Here is an 18,948-nt window from a genome sequence, read left to right on the forward strand (position 1 = left end):
GCTATTGTGTATGTTGTGTCACTACAGTTGAAATCATCCATGAAATGCGCTGAGATTACGGGTCCATTTCACCCATCTGGCTTCTAACTACTGTATGTTTTGGTTCTCTTAAGTGTTTTTGGTTGCAGTTCAAACAAAACCCATTTCCCCTGCATCTTAAACAAGTTCATTTCTGTCTATTCTGGACTCTTTGAAAATGTGTAATTCAAGCCCCGAAACATTTTCATAATTCTTAGTTGGAAGACGCTGGGAGTACTTCATTTTATCAACAGGCTTTTAATGATATTTGTATAAAAGACAAATGCAGTTGGCACTGCAGCTCTGAAAAATCAACCTTAATGAAAGCTCTGTTTTTATTCCTGAACCTGACTTGCCTAAAACTCACTTTGGAGATTTATTTCATGGGAATATCAACCCATGCGTACAGGAGTAGAGCCGCATTTAGACTCGGACTCTGAATCACAGTGAGGCCATTCATATCCTCCTCCTCGTCCCAAACACACACGTCTGTCAGGGGCAGTGTTATGCCAACCAATCTGTAAGGGAATCCCAGGGGAAATGTCCACTTAAATCAGGAAGTCTGAGGTTTCCCACAATTCCTTTGATTCCTGCTAGTGCACCAATATCCATGGGGATCAAGCCTGGGTTAGAGGAGTGTAAAGGTGGGAGGTCTGCTTGAAAACCAGGTAATGTGTCGATGTTGTTATCGGTACTTAGTTATACAGATCTGATGTATCCTAATGCTTTTTAAAAGCTCCTTTGACAGTTTAAGTCTGATTTTTTTATTGCATTGAGATTTTAACATGAGTTGAATGACTTTTTTTTGTATGCTAAAACTTGAAAATGAGTTTGCATTTTAGCACGTCCCAGTCAATGGGGTTTTTTAATGGGGTTTTACTTAAATGCCTGAAATAAAACACAAAAACACATTTTCACCTTTTATTTTACAACATTAAAATACATCAGCACCTCATACTGTTTTTAAAGCTTTTGTCCTGAAAAGGAAGATGCTAACAAGTGTTGAAATGGGACTAAACAGAGGTTGTCGGACATTAAACATCATCACAGTGAACATGTAAACTCATCTACTCACTAGATGCTTTCACAGCCTCATTGTGTTTATAATCATGCTCTATTGCTATTATAACTCAAACTTTCAGGGAAAATGTTTTAAATGAAGACTGAAAGAGTTGTTGAAAGCTGGTGACATTGAAGTAGGTCAGATAGACTTTACATCTGACTCACTGATGACATCTGACAATACGACCGTATTTAGGCCTAAAAAATCAAGTCTATCATGAGGAATATCATAAAAATCATAAACTTTTGTTGGTTACAGAGATTTTTTGTCTGGCAATAATTCACATATTGTTGATGGAACCAGCATGATGCAAATTTCTGCAAAAATACGCTCTATATTGTAGCATTTTAGGTGAAAAAATTAAAATACATGTTTTCTCTGAATTCATTGCTATTTATAGATTATGTCAAAAGGCAATATTATAGGTTTATACATAATATTAAAATCTTTAACTGATAATAGGTTAAAGTATACGATTAACCCCAAAGTAACAATTAAGGGCTGCTCTTCCATTTTTAAAAAATATTTCTTCTGTTTCTGTAGAAATATGTATTTGTTTTTATTTTAGTGCTTATGGTGCGTTCAAGTCCTCCTGGGAAGTTCGGGAAGGGGTATTTACGAGTCGGGAAGTCGTGTTTACAACGTCAGGTGCGTTCAAGTCACTTCGGTCTGAGCAAGATGGCGGTGAACCTTCTCTTAATTAACTACACAAAAATACAGCAATGTTCTTCAGCTGAATGTATGTTTTTCATTCATTTATGAAGCCACTCTAAACTTTATCGTTACATGTTATAGTTATATTACAATAACTGAGGAGTCTTAGTTTCTACTCAGGATGGTTAGACGAGCTCACAGATGATGAACAGCCTGATGCCAGGCGAGTGTGTGCTTTTGAAGGGTCCTTGATGAGGGAGTGACAGGTTCATATTCCTGTGAACGAGTGGTGGAGCTGAAGGACCTGGTGCTGATGTTGTGCTGGCTCCATCCGTGACACATGACTTGAACGCACATTAACATTACCTGTTCAGTTCTCCTGTTAAACTGCAGCTTCATCACTGCTTCTTCTCCTTCGCCAGTCTCGCTGTCTCCTTTGCTTTCTTCCACTTGAGCTGTTTCTTGAGAAGCATGAGGTCGATGTACACACGGTAGCTTAGGATGGTGGCGGCACAGAGAAGACCACCATGCAATGCACCAGCGATACCACAGCTAAACATGTCCTGGCCTGTAATGCACAGAAAACAAGTTCAAATGCTCTGATCTTTAAATGGAATGTAGCAGAAATATTTGTTGCTAAATATTGCATATTAGTAACTACAGCTATGCACATTTATAACATATATATATATATAATAATATACATTTTATTAATCAATATAATATAATAATGTTATTAATATACATTTTATTTTATTATTATTTATTTATTTTATATTTTATTTATTTTTGTATAACTTACCTTGAGACTTAAACTAACAATCAGCAATACATTTGTTGACTACTTATTAATCTTTGTTAAAGTTAGTTAATAACATACAACTGTTCATTGTTAGTTCATGTTGGCTCGGGTCAATTAAATAATATTAACAGATGCAGCTTTTGATTTTAATAATGTATTAGTAAAGGTTGAAATTAACATTAAGATTAAGGTAGCACTTTAATTTACAGTCCTGTTTCACATGTACATACTATATACGTATTAATTACCATAACTGTGTAATAACTAGGTACTAGTCCTGAACTCACCCCTAAACCTGACCTAAACCCATGAAGTTACATTATATTAACCAGTACTTTCTTGGTAAATACACTATAAGTACATTAAAAGTGCATGTACTGTAAAATAAATAAATGCTTTAGGAGTATTTCTCATTGTTGATTCATGCTAACTAGCGTAGCTATCTAATGTTAACAGATGGAACCTAATAAAGTGTTTCATGCAGTTTGAAAACAGTGAAGAGCCGGAGGAGCACTGTACCTGACAAATAAAGGTTTTTGACGGGAGTATCACACCGATTTCGAGCCATGGCCTCTGAGTAGTAGCGGCCCAGGTTGTGATCAGCGGAGTAAATGGCCCCTTGGTTACAGCCGAGGTAGTGTGTGTTTGTGAGAGGAGTTGCTGCCTCCTGATACACCAGCTGAGTCACACAGAGAGAGAGAGAGACAGTGTGATCATTCTGAACACTCAATCACGCTCACTTTCTGACTGCCCAGTCCAGACTGCAGATTTATGCCCATCCAAATGTATAATAAGTACTGATTATTTTGCAGACACAGTACTTTATTCCTGTGATGGCAAAGCTGAATTTACAGCAGCCAGACCTGTTCATTTTGATTCCATGATGACTTGAGCTCTATATACAGAGAGCTCAAGTCTAAATATAAACAAAGCTAAATATACAGTTCAGCTCAAGTCATCATGAAATCAAAATGAACAGGTCTGGCTGCTGTAAATTCAGCTTTGCCATCAAAGGAATAAATTACATTTTAAATATATTCAAATAGGCAAAGTGTATTTACAATATTGCTATTTCTACTATATTTTTTATCAAATAAATGCAGCCTTGGTGAGCAGAAGAGACTTCTTTCAAAAACATTAAAAATCTTTTTTTAATGGAATATTTCAGTGGTTATTATACACTATGAACTTTAATACTAAGTGCCTCAAACTAAATCCTAAGTACACTCCAAGAAAAAAAGGTTCAATGTTCTACTTTGACATTTTTAATGACCTTTTATCATTTTTTTTCCTTTATCGTTAAAGGGGTGGTTGATTATGATTTGACTTTTCTAACTTTAGTTAGTGTGTAATGTTGCTGTTTGAGCATAAACAACATCTGCAAAGTTACAACGCTCAACGTTCAAAGCAAAGGGAGATATTTGCTTTTAAAGAAATCGCTTTTTAAGGACTACAACAAACGGCTGGTAGAGACTTCACCACATTCCTCCCGGGTTAGTGACATCACCAACCCTAGAATTTACATAAACCCCGCCCCCTGAACACGATTTATGGATTATCAAGACAGAATATGCTAATCAATGACTAGAAGATAACTACACATAAACTACATAAATTCATCAACTAATCATTCAGAAATGTCCTGTTGCTTCTACATGTTGTCACTTCTTGAGTCTCTCCATCTTTGTCTGAATCCGGTTTGAACATAAAAGGCTAAAAGTTTTTGAAATTTTCAGTGTATGTCTGTGTGAGTGCACACTGTTGAAGCTCCGCCCCCTGTGCCGGGAGCAGCAGCTCATTTGCATTTAAAGGGACAGACATAAAAACGGTGCGTTTTTGCTCACCCTCAAAAAGTGACAACTTTAACATGCTATATTAAAATATCTGTGGGGTATTTTGAGCTAATACTTCATATACACACTCTGGGGACATCAGAGACTTTTTACATCTTGTGAAAAGGGCATTATACCACCCCTTTAAAGATTATTTTTACCCCTAAATGAAGAACGAAAAATAACTTTGCTGTGAGTATCTAATCGTATCGCAGGTAATTCAGTTATCAGTGTCTCAATGGTTAATGGATCCTTGTTTAGACTCTTCAGTCAACCTATGAATGACTAACTTGACTTACGTGACTCTGCTCATTAAACAGGATTGGACAAAAGTATTTTAACACTGAAAAGATTACACACTTCTCCTTTTTCACTCATTTTCCATGTTAAAATAACAGATTTCGAAGTACCTTTTCTCTGAGTTTCGGGAAGTGTTTGCAGGCCCAGTCAAAGAGATGGTTAGCAAATCTCATCTTATAGTTGAAATAATCGTCGCCTCTTTTCCTCACTCTACTGTCTTTCCACTCTTCAAACCATTCATAGTTGACCATGGTCAGGATCGTCATAGTTGACTTGCCTGGAAAAGTTAGAATATGGCATGACATTATTAACAGCACAACAGAATCATGATTTAAATTTGCATGATTATGCAGATACATACGACAAACACAACCTTTATAAATGCAAAAGTACCTTGAAAAGTAACATTCTCAGCGAACATTAGCTGTCTGAATAATGACGTGTTTTTTCTTTATTTTAATATCAGACTCATGCAGGCGATTAAAATCATACCCTAACTATACTGTTCAAAAGTTTGAGGTCAGTATGATTTTTTTTTAAAGAAGAATTTAATACTTTGATTCTCTAAGGATGCAGTAAATTGATCAAAATTGACAGTGAAGACATTTATGATTTTACAAAAGATTCTATTTCAAATAAATGCTGTTGTTTTGAACTTTCTATTCATCAAAGAATCCTGAAATAAAGTATTATGGTTTCCAAAAAATATTAAGCAGCATTACACTGCAAAAAAGTCTTTTCTAAACAATTATTGTTTTCTTGTTTTCAGTAAAATGTCTAAACATCTCTAAATCATGAGAAAAAGGAAAATTAAATAAGTATTTTTTATAACATTTTTAAATCAAAATTAAGTGACTTATTAAGAGACACATTTTTTTCTTGTTTAATTAAGTATACAAATAAATACATTTATTCAGTAATGATGCATTAAATTAATCAGTGAAGACTTTACAAACAATTTCTATTTCAAATAAATGCTGTTCTTTTGAACTTTCTATTCATCAAAGAATCATGAACAAAATTGATCACGGTTTCAAACAGAAAATATTCCGCAGCACGACTGTTTTCAACACTGATAATAATCATAAATGTTTCTGGAGCAGCAAATCATCATATTAGAATGATTTCTGAAGGATCATGTGACACTGAAGACTGGAGTAATGATGCTGAAAATTCAGCTTTGATCACAGGAATAAATTACATTTTAACATATATTCACATAGAAAACCGTGTTACTTTCAATTACTATCTAAAAAAAATCATTGGCCTTGACAAGTTGATGGCCAGTTAAGATGTTACCTGGGTGACGGATCTTTGATGTGGGGTCTTTGGCTGAGGGGAAAGTGAGGAGCATCATGGGAATGTTCTCTGGTGCCTCGTCTTTGCTCATCCCGAAGAACTCATCCATCCTACAGGTGAAAGTTGACTCTCAGTTTAATGCAGTCTCACGTTATATACTTTATGTGCTAATAGACATATGGCTCTATCAGAAACCAACATGAGAGTTCAGGGAAGTTTGAAAAGGACTGGAATTATGTTTTCCCACAGGCAGGAAGATAAGAATTGCTTGTTGGACTGAGTGCAGGAAACCTGTCCAAACAGAAGCGTGTCAGCAGGCCTGGAGAGATGGGACGTGTCCGAGAATGGTTTAGTCAACAGCACTACCTAGTGTTTGATACGCGCAGGTACAAGTGATTCATGGAGTTTGCCAATATATGCTTCATTTGCTTTTGAAAATGTGCACTTAATTGTATTGAATGTGCACTTGTAGTGTACTTCAAATCTTAAAAGTATATATTTTTTAAAACTGTACTTGTAGATAATATAATATTAATGAAAAAAGGCCACCTAAGTGTACTTAAAGAGAGCACACTTTCTTAAAACACTTTTAAAAAGGTGCATTTTGTAATAATGTCAAATTATTGACATCAATTATTGTAAATATATTCTAAATACACTAAATTGCGACTTCATCGCTAACATTTTTTAACTCTTTGAGTACCGTGTATATTTTATTTAAATACATGATATACAAGTTTAATATAAATGACATAAAATAGATATATGTGACCCTGGACCACAAAACCACAAAAAATGTATACATCATATGAAAGCTGAATAAAATACGCTTTCCATTGATGTTTGGAAAGGTTTGTTAGGATAGGACAATATTTGGTCGAGATACAACTATATGAAAATCTGGAATCTGAGGGAGCAACAAAATCGAAACATTGAGAAAATCTCCTTTAAAGTTGTCCATTTATGTTCACGGTTGTGCTGCGTTCACTCACAAAAATAAATGTTTTATATATTTACGGTAGGCAATGTACAAAATATCTTCATGGGACATGATCTTTAATTAATATCCTAATAATTTTTGGCATAAAAGAAAAATCGATAATTTTGACCCATTGTCAAAATGACCCAAAATTTTGACCAATTAAATGTATTGTTGGCTATTGCCACAAATATACCCGTGCGACATGTGACTGGTTTTGTGATCCAGGGTCACATATTAGTTTACCATAAATGTGTGTCACTTTAGTACACTAACCCTATTTCAAAGACAATTATGAATTACATAAAAATATGTAATAAAGTGTGTCAAAAAAGCACTCTTTAAGTTCAACTAACTACATTTAATATAATTTTAAACTATAATACATTTTCATTTAATTATTAACTGTCTGAAAACATTACATTCAGTTCACATTTAAGTATATTCTTTTAAAGTATACTTTAAAAAATTAATGAAAGTCAAGTAAACCCTTGAAGTACACTTAAAAAAAGAGTATATATTATGGAAATTATATATATATAATTTCCATAATATATACTCTTTTTTTAAGTGTACTTCAAGGGTTTACTTGACTTTCATTAATTTTTTGACCCATTTGAATCATTGACCCATGATTTTGGTTTAGAGCAAAACATTTTGTTATTGTTTTAGTTAGAAATAGTGATTACCAAATGCATAGTATTCAATTATTTTTATATTATGATAAACAGGTTGTATTTCTTGCCTTTGGACTTAATTTATATATATATATATATATATATATATATATATACAGTATTATAATGCTAAAGTAGCTGTAGAGTATCTTTTTTTTAATACTGACATGCCATCCATGTCATTGGATTTGAAGAGCCAGATGCTGGTGGACACGATGTCTAACTCTTCCTCGGTCGCATCAAAGCCTGAGAACAGGAGGAACGAGGCTTTACCGGGCCTCAACATATCCAGACGACTCTGAATCTCTGAAATATAAGAGAAACAGCGCATCCAGTCAATCAAGAGCAGTTTTACACTAGATGATGTTGCATTACAGCACACATTATAATATCCACCTGGTTTGACTTGTATTTCTGGAGGTAAGAGCTTCTGGAAGGTGTTGAAAATCCCACAGTTGGAAATGATAACAGGAGCCTGCACTTCCACATGCTCATCACCTTTCCTCACTGTCACTCCTGTCAATCAAACCGCATTAAATACATACTTTGCATAAATACTAAATTAGAAGAAACTGAATTTATGTATATGTACTCACCATATGCAGCTCCCTTCTTATCCACCAGGATTCGGCTGACAGGGGCGCGGACCAGCACACGGCCCCCATATTTCTCGATGACTTTAGTGATGTGGAATGGGATCTCACTGGCGCCCCCTTTAGGGTAGTACGCGCCACGCTTGAAGTGGTGCAGCATCAGAGCATTGATCATACAGCTGGAGTCTTCAGGAGGAACACCTGGAGCAGAGATCGAAGAAACACTTCTCTAGGGCTGTGTTCCACATCACCCTTTACACTCATTCACTATTCCCTACACTAGTCCACTAATATAGTCCACTTGAAGGAGTGAATGAAAACGAGTGAGTGAATTCGGACACTGAGTGCGCCGGAAGGGCTGACTCTTTTGTGCTTGCTGTTTAATAATCATTTGTAACGTAGCAAACTGGCAGATCCAGAAGCAATGAAAAGATTTATCTCCAACTCTGTCATGGAAACTATCATGTATAAACCTTAATAAAACAATTTAAAGATCAACTAAACATTTTTTTTATGATATTACGCTGTTGCCACATTGGACCAGCGGTTTGTAAGATGGACGGATGGCAACTTCTGGTCAGACGTGGGAATTCATTCGGCGGGTCAATTTAACCACATGTTTCATGGTTAAAGGCATGTGCAAAGACATTTGCCAGACGCTTTTATCTGAAAAAAATTATACACCACGATACATTTTTATCAGTTGCATGCTAAAAAAAAATGTGGGCGACGTGAGTGCATTACTGTTTGAGCTTCGGGAAAGCACAAGAAAAAAGTGCTTTTTCATACTTCTTTTTTAAATTGTTTTTAAAAATGTATTACAATGCTGTTCATAATATTCATAATTTGTGAATAAATATTAAAAAAATAGTCGTTATATATAGTCTATGTTCTCATGTTTTTACCTGATTTCTTGTTTGTTTTCCATAGTGTGATTCTTTGTGAATTGTATTGAATCCACATCATACATATATAAATACACTGAATACATCATACCCAGACTTTAAACCTAATACAAGGGCTGGAACACTATTACTGCTGGCATATTTGCATATTGTTGTGGTTAGTGCACAACAATAATTAATGTGCAGAAATCCTCACCATAGAAGTAATATGAGAAGACCATGTGCAAGTCCTTGTTGCTCGTCAGCCTGTTGTTGACGTCTGTGGCACTGGATTCTGATAGACGGAAGATGGATGAGCAGAAGTCAGCGATGCCACTTTTGATCAGAAAGAGAGCCAGCCACTGTGGAATCAGCTTTACGATGCCTAAAAGAGCAACCTGTCTGGCTGTGATCTGTGGACAATACAGAGGAAGAATGAGCTTAAAGGTCAAGCTACTTTTTTATTTTCTTTTATGACAGGGAAAATGTGGAAGACAAGTCACTCTAGACAAGTTCAGAAAAAAAAAAAAAAAAATTTTTTTTTTAACTAAGACATGATTGGTGCATAATAAACCTTATTATCAGGAATTTTAATTAGGTGACATAATTATTTTCCAACTGTTTAATGTAATCACATAGTAGGATTTGCACTTCATCCGGTCAATGCAAAAACTGGCAGAGGCCCAGGCTTGGCTTGAGGCAAGCTCACAGTACACAACTTTTGGTCAGATTTTGCTGTCACAGACAGATTTCCAAGGTCTACTACAAAACCCTAGCCTGGATGCCAGCCGAACTAAGCCCCGCCCACAACATTTGAGTTTGGGAAGTTCGGTCTGGACTTGATCCGTTGTGGAGCAACTACCAGAGCTGTTCGGACCAATCAAATTGTCAGAAACACGTCCCATAATCACAGCCCAATGGAGCAGTATCAGACTCATATTCTGACTGGAATCTGAGTATGACGACGTCAGGCTAACAAAACCCTACCCTGGAAATCCAGAGTTCTCGCGAGAGCACAAGTTGAATTTGCTCAGCGAGTTACTCTGGCCTTGAGTAATGATGCTCATTAAATATGCCCTTGTATCCGAGCTGCACCAATCACATCGGGTTATCTGATATAGGCGGGCCAGAGGCGAGATGACGACAGCGCTGTGACGTCGAAGTCATTAGTAAACATTGCAAGATGGCTATGGATGAACACCAGTTGTTTGAAACGGCTTTGGCCGCTACAATGAACGAGTTAGACTTGGCTTTTTCTCTAAAAGAGGAACAGAAGACGCCGCTCGAATCGTTCCTTTGCAAGAAGGACGTTTTTGCTGTTTTGCCGACCGGATACGGCAAGAGTCTAATCTACCAGTTAGCTCCGCTGGTAGCTAAGCGTATGAGGCTTGTTGTGATTGGTCATAGTGTTATCCAATTGCGTGCAGTGAGATTTTCAAATGCATGCTTGGTGCCGCCCCTCGAGCTGGCCGATTTTCATTAGTCGACGCCAGACCGTTAATCTCACAAATCGCACAAATAAATGCAACTGAACTGAGATATGATTGACATAAATATTTTCAGGTATTGTAATTGTAAACTGTAATCAAATGTAAACTATCACTGCACTTTATAAATAAAATTTGCATTACAAATATAGTTACAAAAAATATTCAGGCAAGAACAGCGAGTGAATTTTCTCTTCGTCTTTTGTTGTCTGATTAACGATATTATAGAGATGGTAACAGGAAAAATTATGCTGCCGTCACTTTAAGAGCTGCACAGATCCAATATACTGTTACACATGCATTTCTTTGTCAACTGTTTATGTTCACTTAAGATATAACAGGCTGTTACGAGGATATTTTGACATATTTTGTGTGTATTTGTCCGTTCAAGAGCAAAAAGAAGCGGAAGAGAACTCAGTTCAGTATCGCACACTATTCAGTATGAGAGGTGGCTTTCTGTGTGTGTGCTTTGGATGTGTGTGTAACACAGAAAACTGCGCGCGGGTCTTCTTGTGCTCGAATGGTTTAAAGTCCTATTAATGCACACACAGGAATCAATAAGAGGAATCAAAATTACAATTTTATAACAAGTATCCCATTCCAGAATTGGAATCGATTTTCAATTCCCAACCCCATAGACATATGGAAGCTTGTTTCTGCCACGAAATAAAATTGTGCCAGTGCCAGTGCCAGTCTCAAGCAGTCACAGACGCTGCGATATTTTCAAGCCTGTTTGACATTATTGCCATGTGATCTTGTACTGTGTGCGATGCAACGACAAGGTGGACTCAATCACAGTGCAGACGGTATAAACGAATAACAAATTCGTAATCAAAAAGCACGTTCAGTTGTAACTACCAGAATTACGAGATTAGGCCTACAACTTGTAAAAAAGTTCACGTCCTCGTAGAACTCGGAATAACAACTTGTAAACTGGGAATTTTCTGTGACCACTGCAGATTCATACTGGCGTTGTTGATAGTGCACTGATTGAACAGCTCAGAGTAGAATGTCACATGTTGTCATCTCGTAATTATGGTAATTACAACATGGAGTGAACGCAGCAAAAATCTCTGTCTAATCTAATTTCTCGCTAGAAATATTTTTTTTTGTTCGCTGCTGGTTGGGACTCCGACTGCCTCTTAACCAAAGGTCTCGTGTGAGCTTGCCTTTAGAAACATGAGATGATGGACGCTCTACCTTCATGATCTTAAAGAACTCCTCAATAGCTTTGACATCGTCGGGAAACTGCTTCTTCAGGTTGTGCTCCATATCAGTCTTGCCACTCAAGATGGTGTAGTCTCTCTGTTTCTCTCCGTCTTCAATCACAATACTGTCAAAATGCTGCTTTAGCTCCACAAACTCCATCTGACCCTCAGTGATTTGATCGAAAGCGACCTTAAGCATAGCGTTTTCATGCAGCTGACCGAAGTAGTGAAGTCCTTTTACATAAAAAAAACAAAACAAAAAAACATCTCATGATATTATTCACAAACATTGCTTTTACATAACTAACACAATCCTGGATGTAAAAATCCCCCCTGGAAGTACAATTCAGTCAGTGTGATTTAAACTTTAGTAACAAAAATATGTTTAAGAAATATCCATACTCATAATCCTCCAGATTGAACCAACAGTCTGAGAAGTCGCTTACTCTTAAATTTTCCATGAAATCAAGATTGGCAAAAAAAACTTTTTTTAATGGAATACTGCAGTATTCATTTCAAATGATTTATCCGTGCACATCATTATTGTTTTTTTATTTTTATTCATGTGCCGTAAACTTAAGTCAAAATAATCTCTTCTCTGATGACGTTTTTACTGGCACAAGGGCGGGGCAACCTGTCACTCACATGAGATCCACCAATAGCAAACCACAACCATCCAATCAATTCCCCACGGACAAAATTAAGCCCCGCCCTACATTTTTTGCTCGCATTCTGTTGTGTCACATGAACAGAAATATGAACTGAATCGCTTATGCTCATCTTTAGTAGCTTCTCTGAAGGCATCTTTAGTAAAACAGCTTTACACTTAACAAAAGCATACAAAAGACCTGAACCGGAAGCGATGGAACCTGTTTTACAGAATACAGAAGTTTGTAGCTCATAATCCCCAAAGGGAGAAATACAAATAAAAAAGTCACATTGGAATATAAATCGCAACACGTTTCAGATTATAAAAAAATCCCATTTTATATTCCGGAAAATGTGATATTTTAATAATTAGAGATATTTTATTATTTATTTTATTATTCCCAATAACGTGAGTGATCACAATGTTGTGATTGAGGTCGGAGCTGGTTGTGTTAGTTCAGAACCTAAAATCTTTATTAAAGTATTTTTCTTTTAATCCCTATGGAAGTAAGGGATGGTCCATACCCACGTCAAACTCAAATCCCTTCTCAGTGAAAGTGTGACAGCAGCCTCCCGCCACGTCGTGCTGCTCCAGAACCAGGACTTTCTTCCCTGATTTGGCCATCGTGGCGGCAGCCGTCATTCCTCCGATCCCACTGCCTATTATAATTGCATCAAGATCCTTTGGAATCTTCTCCTTGGTGAATCCTAAAAATACATGCAGTAAGTAAATATACATGTCAGTGTGTAGTCGACTGTTGGTAAACACGACGTTTGCAAAATCACCACTAGGTGGCGCAAAGGGAAGGTTGGCGCCACTGCTCAGGAAGGCAGGAACTGTGACATTTATGAAAATAATGAAATAAATGACTGATAACAATAACAACAACAACAGCAATAATATACCATTATAACATTTAATTCGGACTAATTATTTATCAAAGAAATACTAAAGATTCCACTAATCTGACTACTGTTACTGTGAAATATTACAGTGACGTAAGTGCTTGAAGTGTGCTTACGTACTGCACTGTAGCAGAGAAAGTCTAATGAGGGGAGAAGTCTTATTGGAGGAATGTGGTTGATCATATTGATTGGAAAAAAGTCTGGACTCTGTCGTCGAAATACATAATAACAAACAAGGTTAGAGAAATCTCATTCAAATTATTACACAGATTTTACCCAACTAAAGGGTTTTTGAAAAGATTTAAATCAGACATAGATACAAGCTGTTCTTTTTGTGGTGACCCTAACGAAACTGATATGCATATCTTTTGGGATTGTCCTCACACACAGTTATTCTGGATTGAATTCTCTAATGTTATAAATCGCAGTGTGCTCCAGGGTTTCTCTCTGCTTTTTAAGGATGTACTGTTTGGCTTCTTTAATATACCAAGAGATAAAATTAATGAATATTTTATTATTAACCTATTATTACTTCTTGCAAAATTTCATATTCACCGTAGTAAATTCACTCGTCAAAATCCTTTATATATTGTTTTTGAAAAAGAGGTTCAACAGTATGTCCAAACTATTTCATCTTCCAAGAATCTCAAAGCTTGTAAAACAATTAATTTATTTAATACTTTTAATTTATTTTGTTAAAGCTTTTGTTTTGTATTATTTATTTACTGTTGCATATGTCTTTAAATGATACTTTGCATGTAATGTCACCTCTTTGTACGTAATGTTGATATTATCTGTATTTGTATTTTTGGTACCTTGGCATTAATAAAAAATAAATAAAAAATGAGGGGAGAAGTGCCACTCAATAAACTTCCGGTTGCAGTTCCACTCTTGTTCCATATGAGGGCGCTCACAGGACGAGTGCAGAATGAATGGAGGTCTATGGTGCTATACCATGTGCTATACCCATCAAAATCCACTTTTCTTAGGATATAATTTTTTGTCTAGTAATCTGAATGTTGTATTCGAAAGGAGATGCAAAGAAATTACACATTGCTGGGTGTTAGATTTTTTAGAGTCACTTATTTGCTTTAAAAAGTATTTTAAAGTGTCAATGACGTCATACAATTATAAGTGTCTGTTGTCTCCTGTGTTGTGTTTTAAATTGTATTTTTATGAAATTGTATCCTGTATGTATTTCTAATGTATTTATTTTAGCCCTCCTTCCCTTTCCCTAAGTGGTTATTCCACTTGTCAGGCCGCCATTGTAAATAAGAACTTGTTCTTAATGACTTGCCTGTAAAAATAAAGGTAAAAAATAAATAAAAATACACATCGTACGACCAGAGATACTGCTTTATGGCAATCCTTCAGTCGCTTTGGTGCTTTCGCGCTCTGCACTTTCTTTTCTCTCGAGGCATCGACAACACAGCTGACACAGGGAAACACACAACACAGCTGTCACAGGTAAATACACAACACAGCTGTCACAGGTAAATACACAACACAGCTGTCACAGGTAAATACACGTGCTAGAAGAGTTTTTGTTTTGTTTGTTTCTGGTCCCGCTTCGGATGCCACGATGCCATCAAGCGTCATCTCTGGTCGTAATCAGTCCTTCACTGACCAGCGTTCATTAGCAAAATCCTAGCGTGTTATGGGCAACAACAACTCAACCTGTAAGAAATCGAAAAGAAATAAGTACTCGTTCATTCAACTTTCGACCTATAACCCATGTTGAACTTGCAAAACCTACAATCAAATCTGAGATTTCTCAACGGCAATCGGGTGAAAGAGACTAATTTAGCCGTCTAGTGCCATAGACTCCCATTCATTTTGCACTCATGGCGAGCGCCCCCAGTGGAACTCTGGTTGGAACTACAACCAATAGGACTTAAAGGAGAAGTTCACTTTTAAAAAAACTTTTGCTGATAATTTACTCACCCCCATGTCATCCAAGATGTCCATGTCTTTCTTTCTTCAGTCGAAAAGAAATTAAGGTTTTTGATGAAAACATTCCAGGATTTTTTCACATATTATGGATTCCATTGGGACCCAAACGGTTCAAGGTCCAAATGACAGTTTCATTGCCGCTTCAAAGGGCTTTAAACGATACCAGACGATGAATAAGGGTCTTATCTAGCGAAACGATCGGTCATTTCAAAAATAAAATAAAAAGTTGACGTTTTATAAGCACAAATGTTCGGCTTGCTCTGTTCTGTGATGCGCGTTCGTGACGTCACGTAATACGCAATTACGTTGAAAAGGTCACGCTTGAAAAATTGAAGAAAATGTTCTTTTTGGCTTTTTAATATTAAAACACTCAGGATGCGCACACGAAATGGGCATTTTAAACGATAAACTGACACAAATACATTTGAAAATGTTTATATGGTCCTCCTTCCGCACATTTGTAAACACATCAAACTTGACCTTTTCAACGTAATTGCGTATTACGTGACGTCACGAACGCGCATCACAGAACAGAGCAAGGCGAACATTTGTGCTTATAAAACGTCAACTTTTTATTTTATTTTTGAAATGACCGATCGTTTCGCTAGATAAGACCCTTATTCATCGTCTGGTATCGTTTAAAGCCCTTTGAAGCGGCAATGAAACTGTCATTTGGACCTTGAACCGTTTGGGTCCCAATGGAATCCATAATATGTGGAAAAATCCTGGAATGTTTTCATCAAAAACCTTAATTTCTTTTCGACTGAAGAAAGAAAGACATGGACATCTTGGATGACATGGGGGTGAGTAAATTATCAGCAAAAGTTTTTTCAAAAGTGAACTTCTCCTTTAATAGGGCGTTGGAGTGAACAGGCTTTCCGTAGACGGGCTTTGACTGTAGGCTACTAGCCAGTATTTTAAGTTATTACCCTACACACTAAAGTGACATCCTATAAGTTAACACATTTATTTTCTTTGTCAATATGTGACCACATTATTTAATATATAAATATAAACTTGCATTTAATAATTCGCTGATGCATTCAACTTTGTTATTCGATATCTGTCTTTTTTGACACATCTGTTCCTGTACTACAGAGCCCAGCACATGACATATATTTAGGCTACTGTACTCAAAAATAAAATAAAAACCTTCAAAGCAACAGTGTTCATATATTATGTAACACTTTACTACACCAAGAACAAGAAACAGTGACTGATACAGGAAATTAAAAGTCCAGTCCTGATCTGGGTTAACTCCCAGCATTCAATGCTGTCAGTGGGTGAAGAGGCTTGATAAGAGGTTAACATGACCACAAAATATCACTGAATACATTATTATCTTTGTAAGCCCTAAAACACTTTAAAGAGTTTCTCTAAGTACTACAAGTGTTATCACAACTGGATAATCAAATTAAGATAAGGGTAAAGCCATTGACACGCATGTTAATTGTTTTATAATAGCATTATCAATGTTACATAATTAGATTATCTTAAGCAGTCTTTACATTCTGTGTCAGTATATATTCTCTGATAATACTTATTTTTTAAGGTAAAACAGGATATCACATATATGTTATATGTATAAAGAGACTTTTTAAAGGAAAATTGTCATCATTTACTAACTCATGCTATTTCAAACACTTTGGCACAAAAAACACACACAATCAATCAATAAATATTAGTGCTTTAAAAGTTTTACTTTTAAAGCACTATTAAAAAGTGCTATTAAAGTTTAACTTTAAGATCCAACACTTCACTTTGTTTCAATATTCCTGAGTTAACTAGGATGCTTATAATGTTTTAAACACGAAAATTAAGAGATTAAGGGCCCTATCTTGCACCCAGCGCAAGTGACTTTGTACACCGACGCATGTATCATTCCTATTTTGCACCCGCGCAAAGCGGACTTTTCCCTCCACAGAAGCACGTCGGTAAGTTAGGAAATACACTTGCGCTCCCGTGGGCGGTTCAGCGCAAAGAGGAGGCGTGTTCCGGCGCAAACGTTCCTTCATGCTATTTTGCAGGTTTAGAAAACAATTGCGCCACTAACCAGGAAAAAATAGTTTAAAGTCAGTGGCGCGTTGTATGCTATTTTAAGGGCGCATGCTTGGCCATAATCAATGTAGCGTGTGCACAACGCGCACTTTGATTCTCTCATCTAGCCTACACAGAAGCAGCAGTTTTCATTTTTGCAAATCATTATTACGATAGATAGATAGATAGATAGATAGATAGATAGACAATTTATTATAAAAGCATACATAGCTTACACATTTACCCAAATTATCATACGCCTGTTTAACCGAAGTTAATTTGGGTGGGTTTCTCCATTTCAATGTAACTTCTCTCTTTTACGGCCGTGACGAGAGCGTTGCTCTCCTTGGCTGTGAACCGCTCCTGGCGCGCGCCTGGCAAATCCGCCGTTACAATAGCAATCCGCTATGGAAAAAGCGCCTCTGCTCTTAAAGGGAATGTGAGATGACGCTCTGATTGGTTTATTTCACGTTACGCCCAAACCACACCTATGAATAATGAAGCTACTTCAGACCAACCCATTTTAGATTTGCGCCTGGCGCAAGAGTCATTTATCCCGCCGGGAAAATAGCAACAGCGCCGAGACCCGCCCACAAAGTTACTTGCGCTTTGCGCTTGACACTTGCGTTTCAGATCGTTAAAATAGGTCCCAGAAGCTTAAATGCATTTGGCAGAAAAGTGCTCAAATGAGCTTGTGAATTCACTTTTAAAATGTTGCGGATTATCAAAACAGGCTTAAAACATTCTCAGGGCAAAGAAGCATTTAGCATGTCTGGTTGATGTCTGGTTATTCACCTTGTTTCAGCACTTTGTCTCTCTTTCTCTGGTCCAGCTCCATAGGTCCTGGTGGCCTCACTGACTCCACCGAGAACGCACCGGGCTTGATGAACAGGTACCAGTACGTTCCACCAGCCCAAATCAGGACGCACACCAAAAAAATCAGCAGCCACATCATAAAAAAAAAAAATATATATATATATATATATATATATATATATATGTATCTACTCAAATCTTGAGTTTTCCTTTAAAAACATAAACTATTGCGTGCGCACAGGAAGGCTAGAGGAGTTTTAAGATGGAGATGGGAAGAACATTAGAATAGAATCTTCCTCAAGGACGTTTGCTGAGAGTGTTCTTTTATATGCAAGCAAGGAGCAAAGGTCTCAGCTATTTAGGCTGCAGTGACGCAACATTTAAGTAGGCTATCATACAAAATCAATCACGATAAGAGTGGTAATATTAAATAACAAGCTTAGGTCCACAAACAGATCCAAAGCAATCCTCTTTACATTTATGTTACTGACAATAACTGTTTACTTTGTTTCAGAGCCAGTTATCCCAATAAGTATTTGCTCTACTTTAGCACATGATTTTTTTAGTATTACATAACACAGACACACACTCAAAAACAAAAGAAAATGTTTCAGAGCCAATTATCCCAATAAGTATTTGCTCTACTTAAGCACATGATTTTTTTGTATTACATAACACAGACACACACTCAAAAACAAAAGAAAATGTTACATTTGACATATATTTTAAAATCATTTTCAATGTTCAAGTTAAAAATCAATAGATGTTCTGCTGAAAATTAATTGCTGTTAG

At 36.5% G+C, this 18,948-nt stretch overlaps 1 protein-coding gene across 1 annotated transcript; it reads right to left on the bottom strand.

Moving 5' to 3' along the window:
- Positions 1 to 926: 926 nt before the first annotated feature.
- Positions 927 to 18,458, bottom strand: LOC309485316 (inactive all-trans-retinol 13,14-reductase). Its single transcript, XM_082152129.1, has 11 exons — positions 18,136 to 18,458; positions 12,970 to 13,152; positions 11,789 to 12,030; positions 9,319 to 9,514; positions 8,221 to 8,418; positions 8,021 to 8,140; positions 7,792 to 7,930; positions 5,969 to 6,078; positions 4,780 to 4,946; positions 3,057 to 3,216; positions 927 to 2,303 (listed from the first exon to the last, which is right to left on the bottom strand). Exons 1-11 carry the CDS (start codon positions 18,293 to 18,295, stop codon positions 2,134 to 2,136), a joined length of 1,845 nt encoding a protein of 614 aa, XP_082008255.1. The 5' UTR covers positions 18,296 to 18,458; the 3' UTR covers positions 927 to 2,133.
- Between the last annotated feature and the right edge of the window lie 490 nt (positions 18,459 to 18,948).

Source organism: Leuciscus leuciscus, assembly GCF_965113295.1.
Source record: "Leuciscus leuciscus genome assembly, chromosome: 21".
NCBI classification, from domain to species: Eukaryota; Metazoa; Chordata; class Actinopteri; order Cypriniformes; family Leuciscidae; genus Leuciscus; species Leuciscus leuciscus.

Excerpts from the sequence above, each read along its gene's own strand:
- LOC309485316 (XM_082152129.1), bottom strand. The coding sequence starts at position 18,295 with ATGATGTGGCTGCTGATTTTTTTGGTGTGCGTCCTGATTTGGGCTGGT. Across the intron at positions 12,031-12,969 it reads GGGATTTGAGTTTGACGTGG|GACTTCACTACTTCGGTCAG; the intron begins GTATGGACCATC and ends TTTATGTAAAAG. Across the intron at positions 2,304-3,056 it reads CAAAAACCTTTATTTGTCAG|GCCAGGACATGTTTAGCTGT; the intron begins GTACAGTGCTCC and ends TGTGCATTACAG.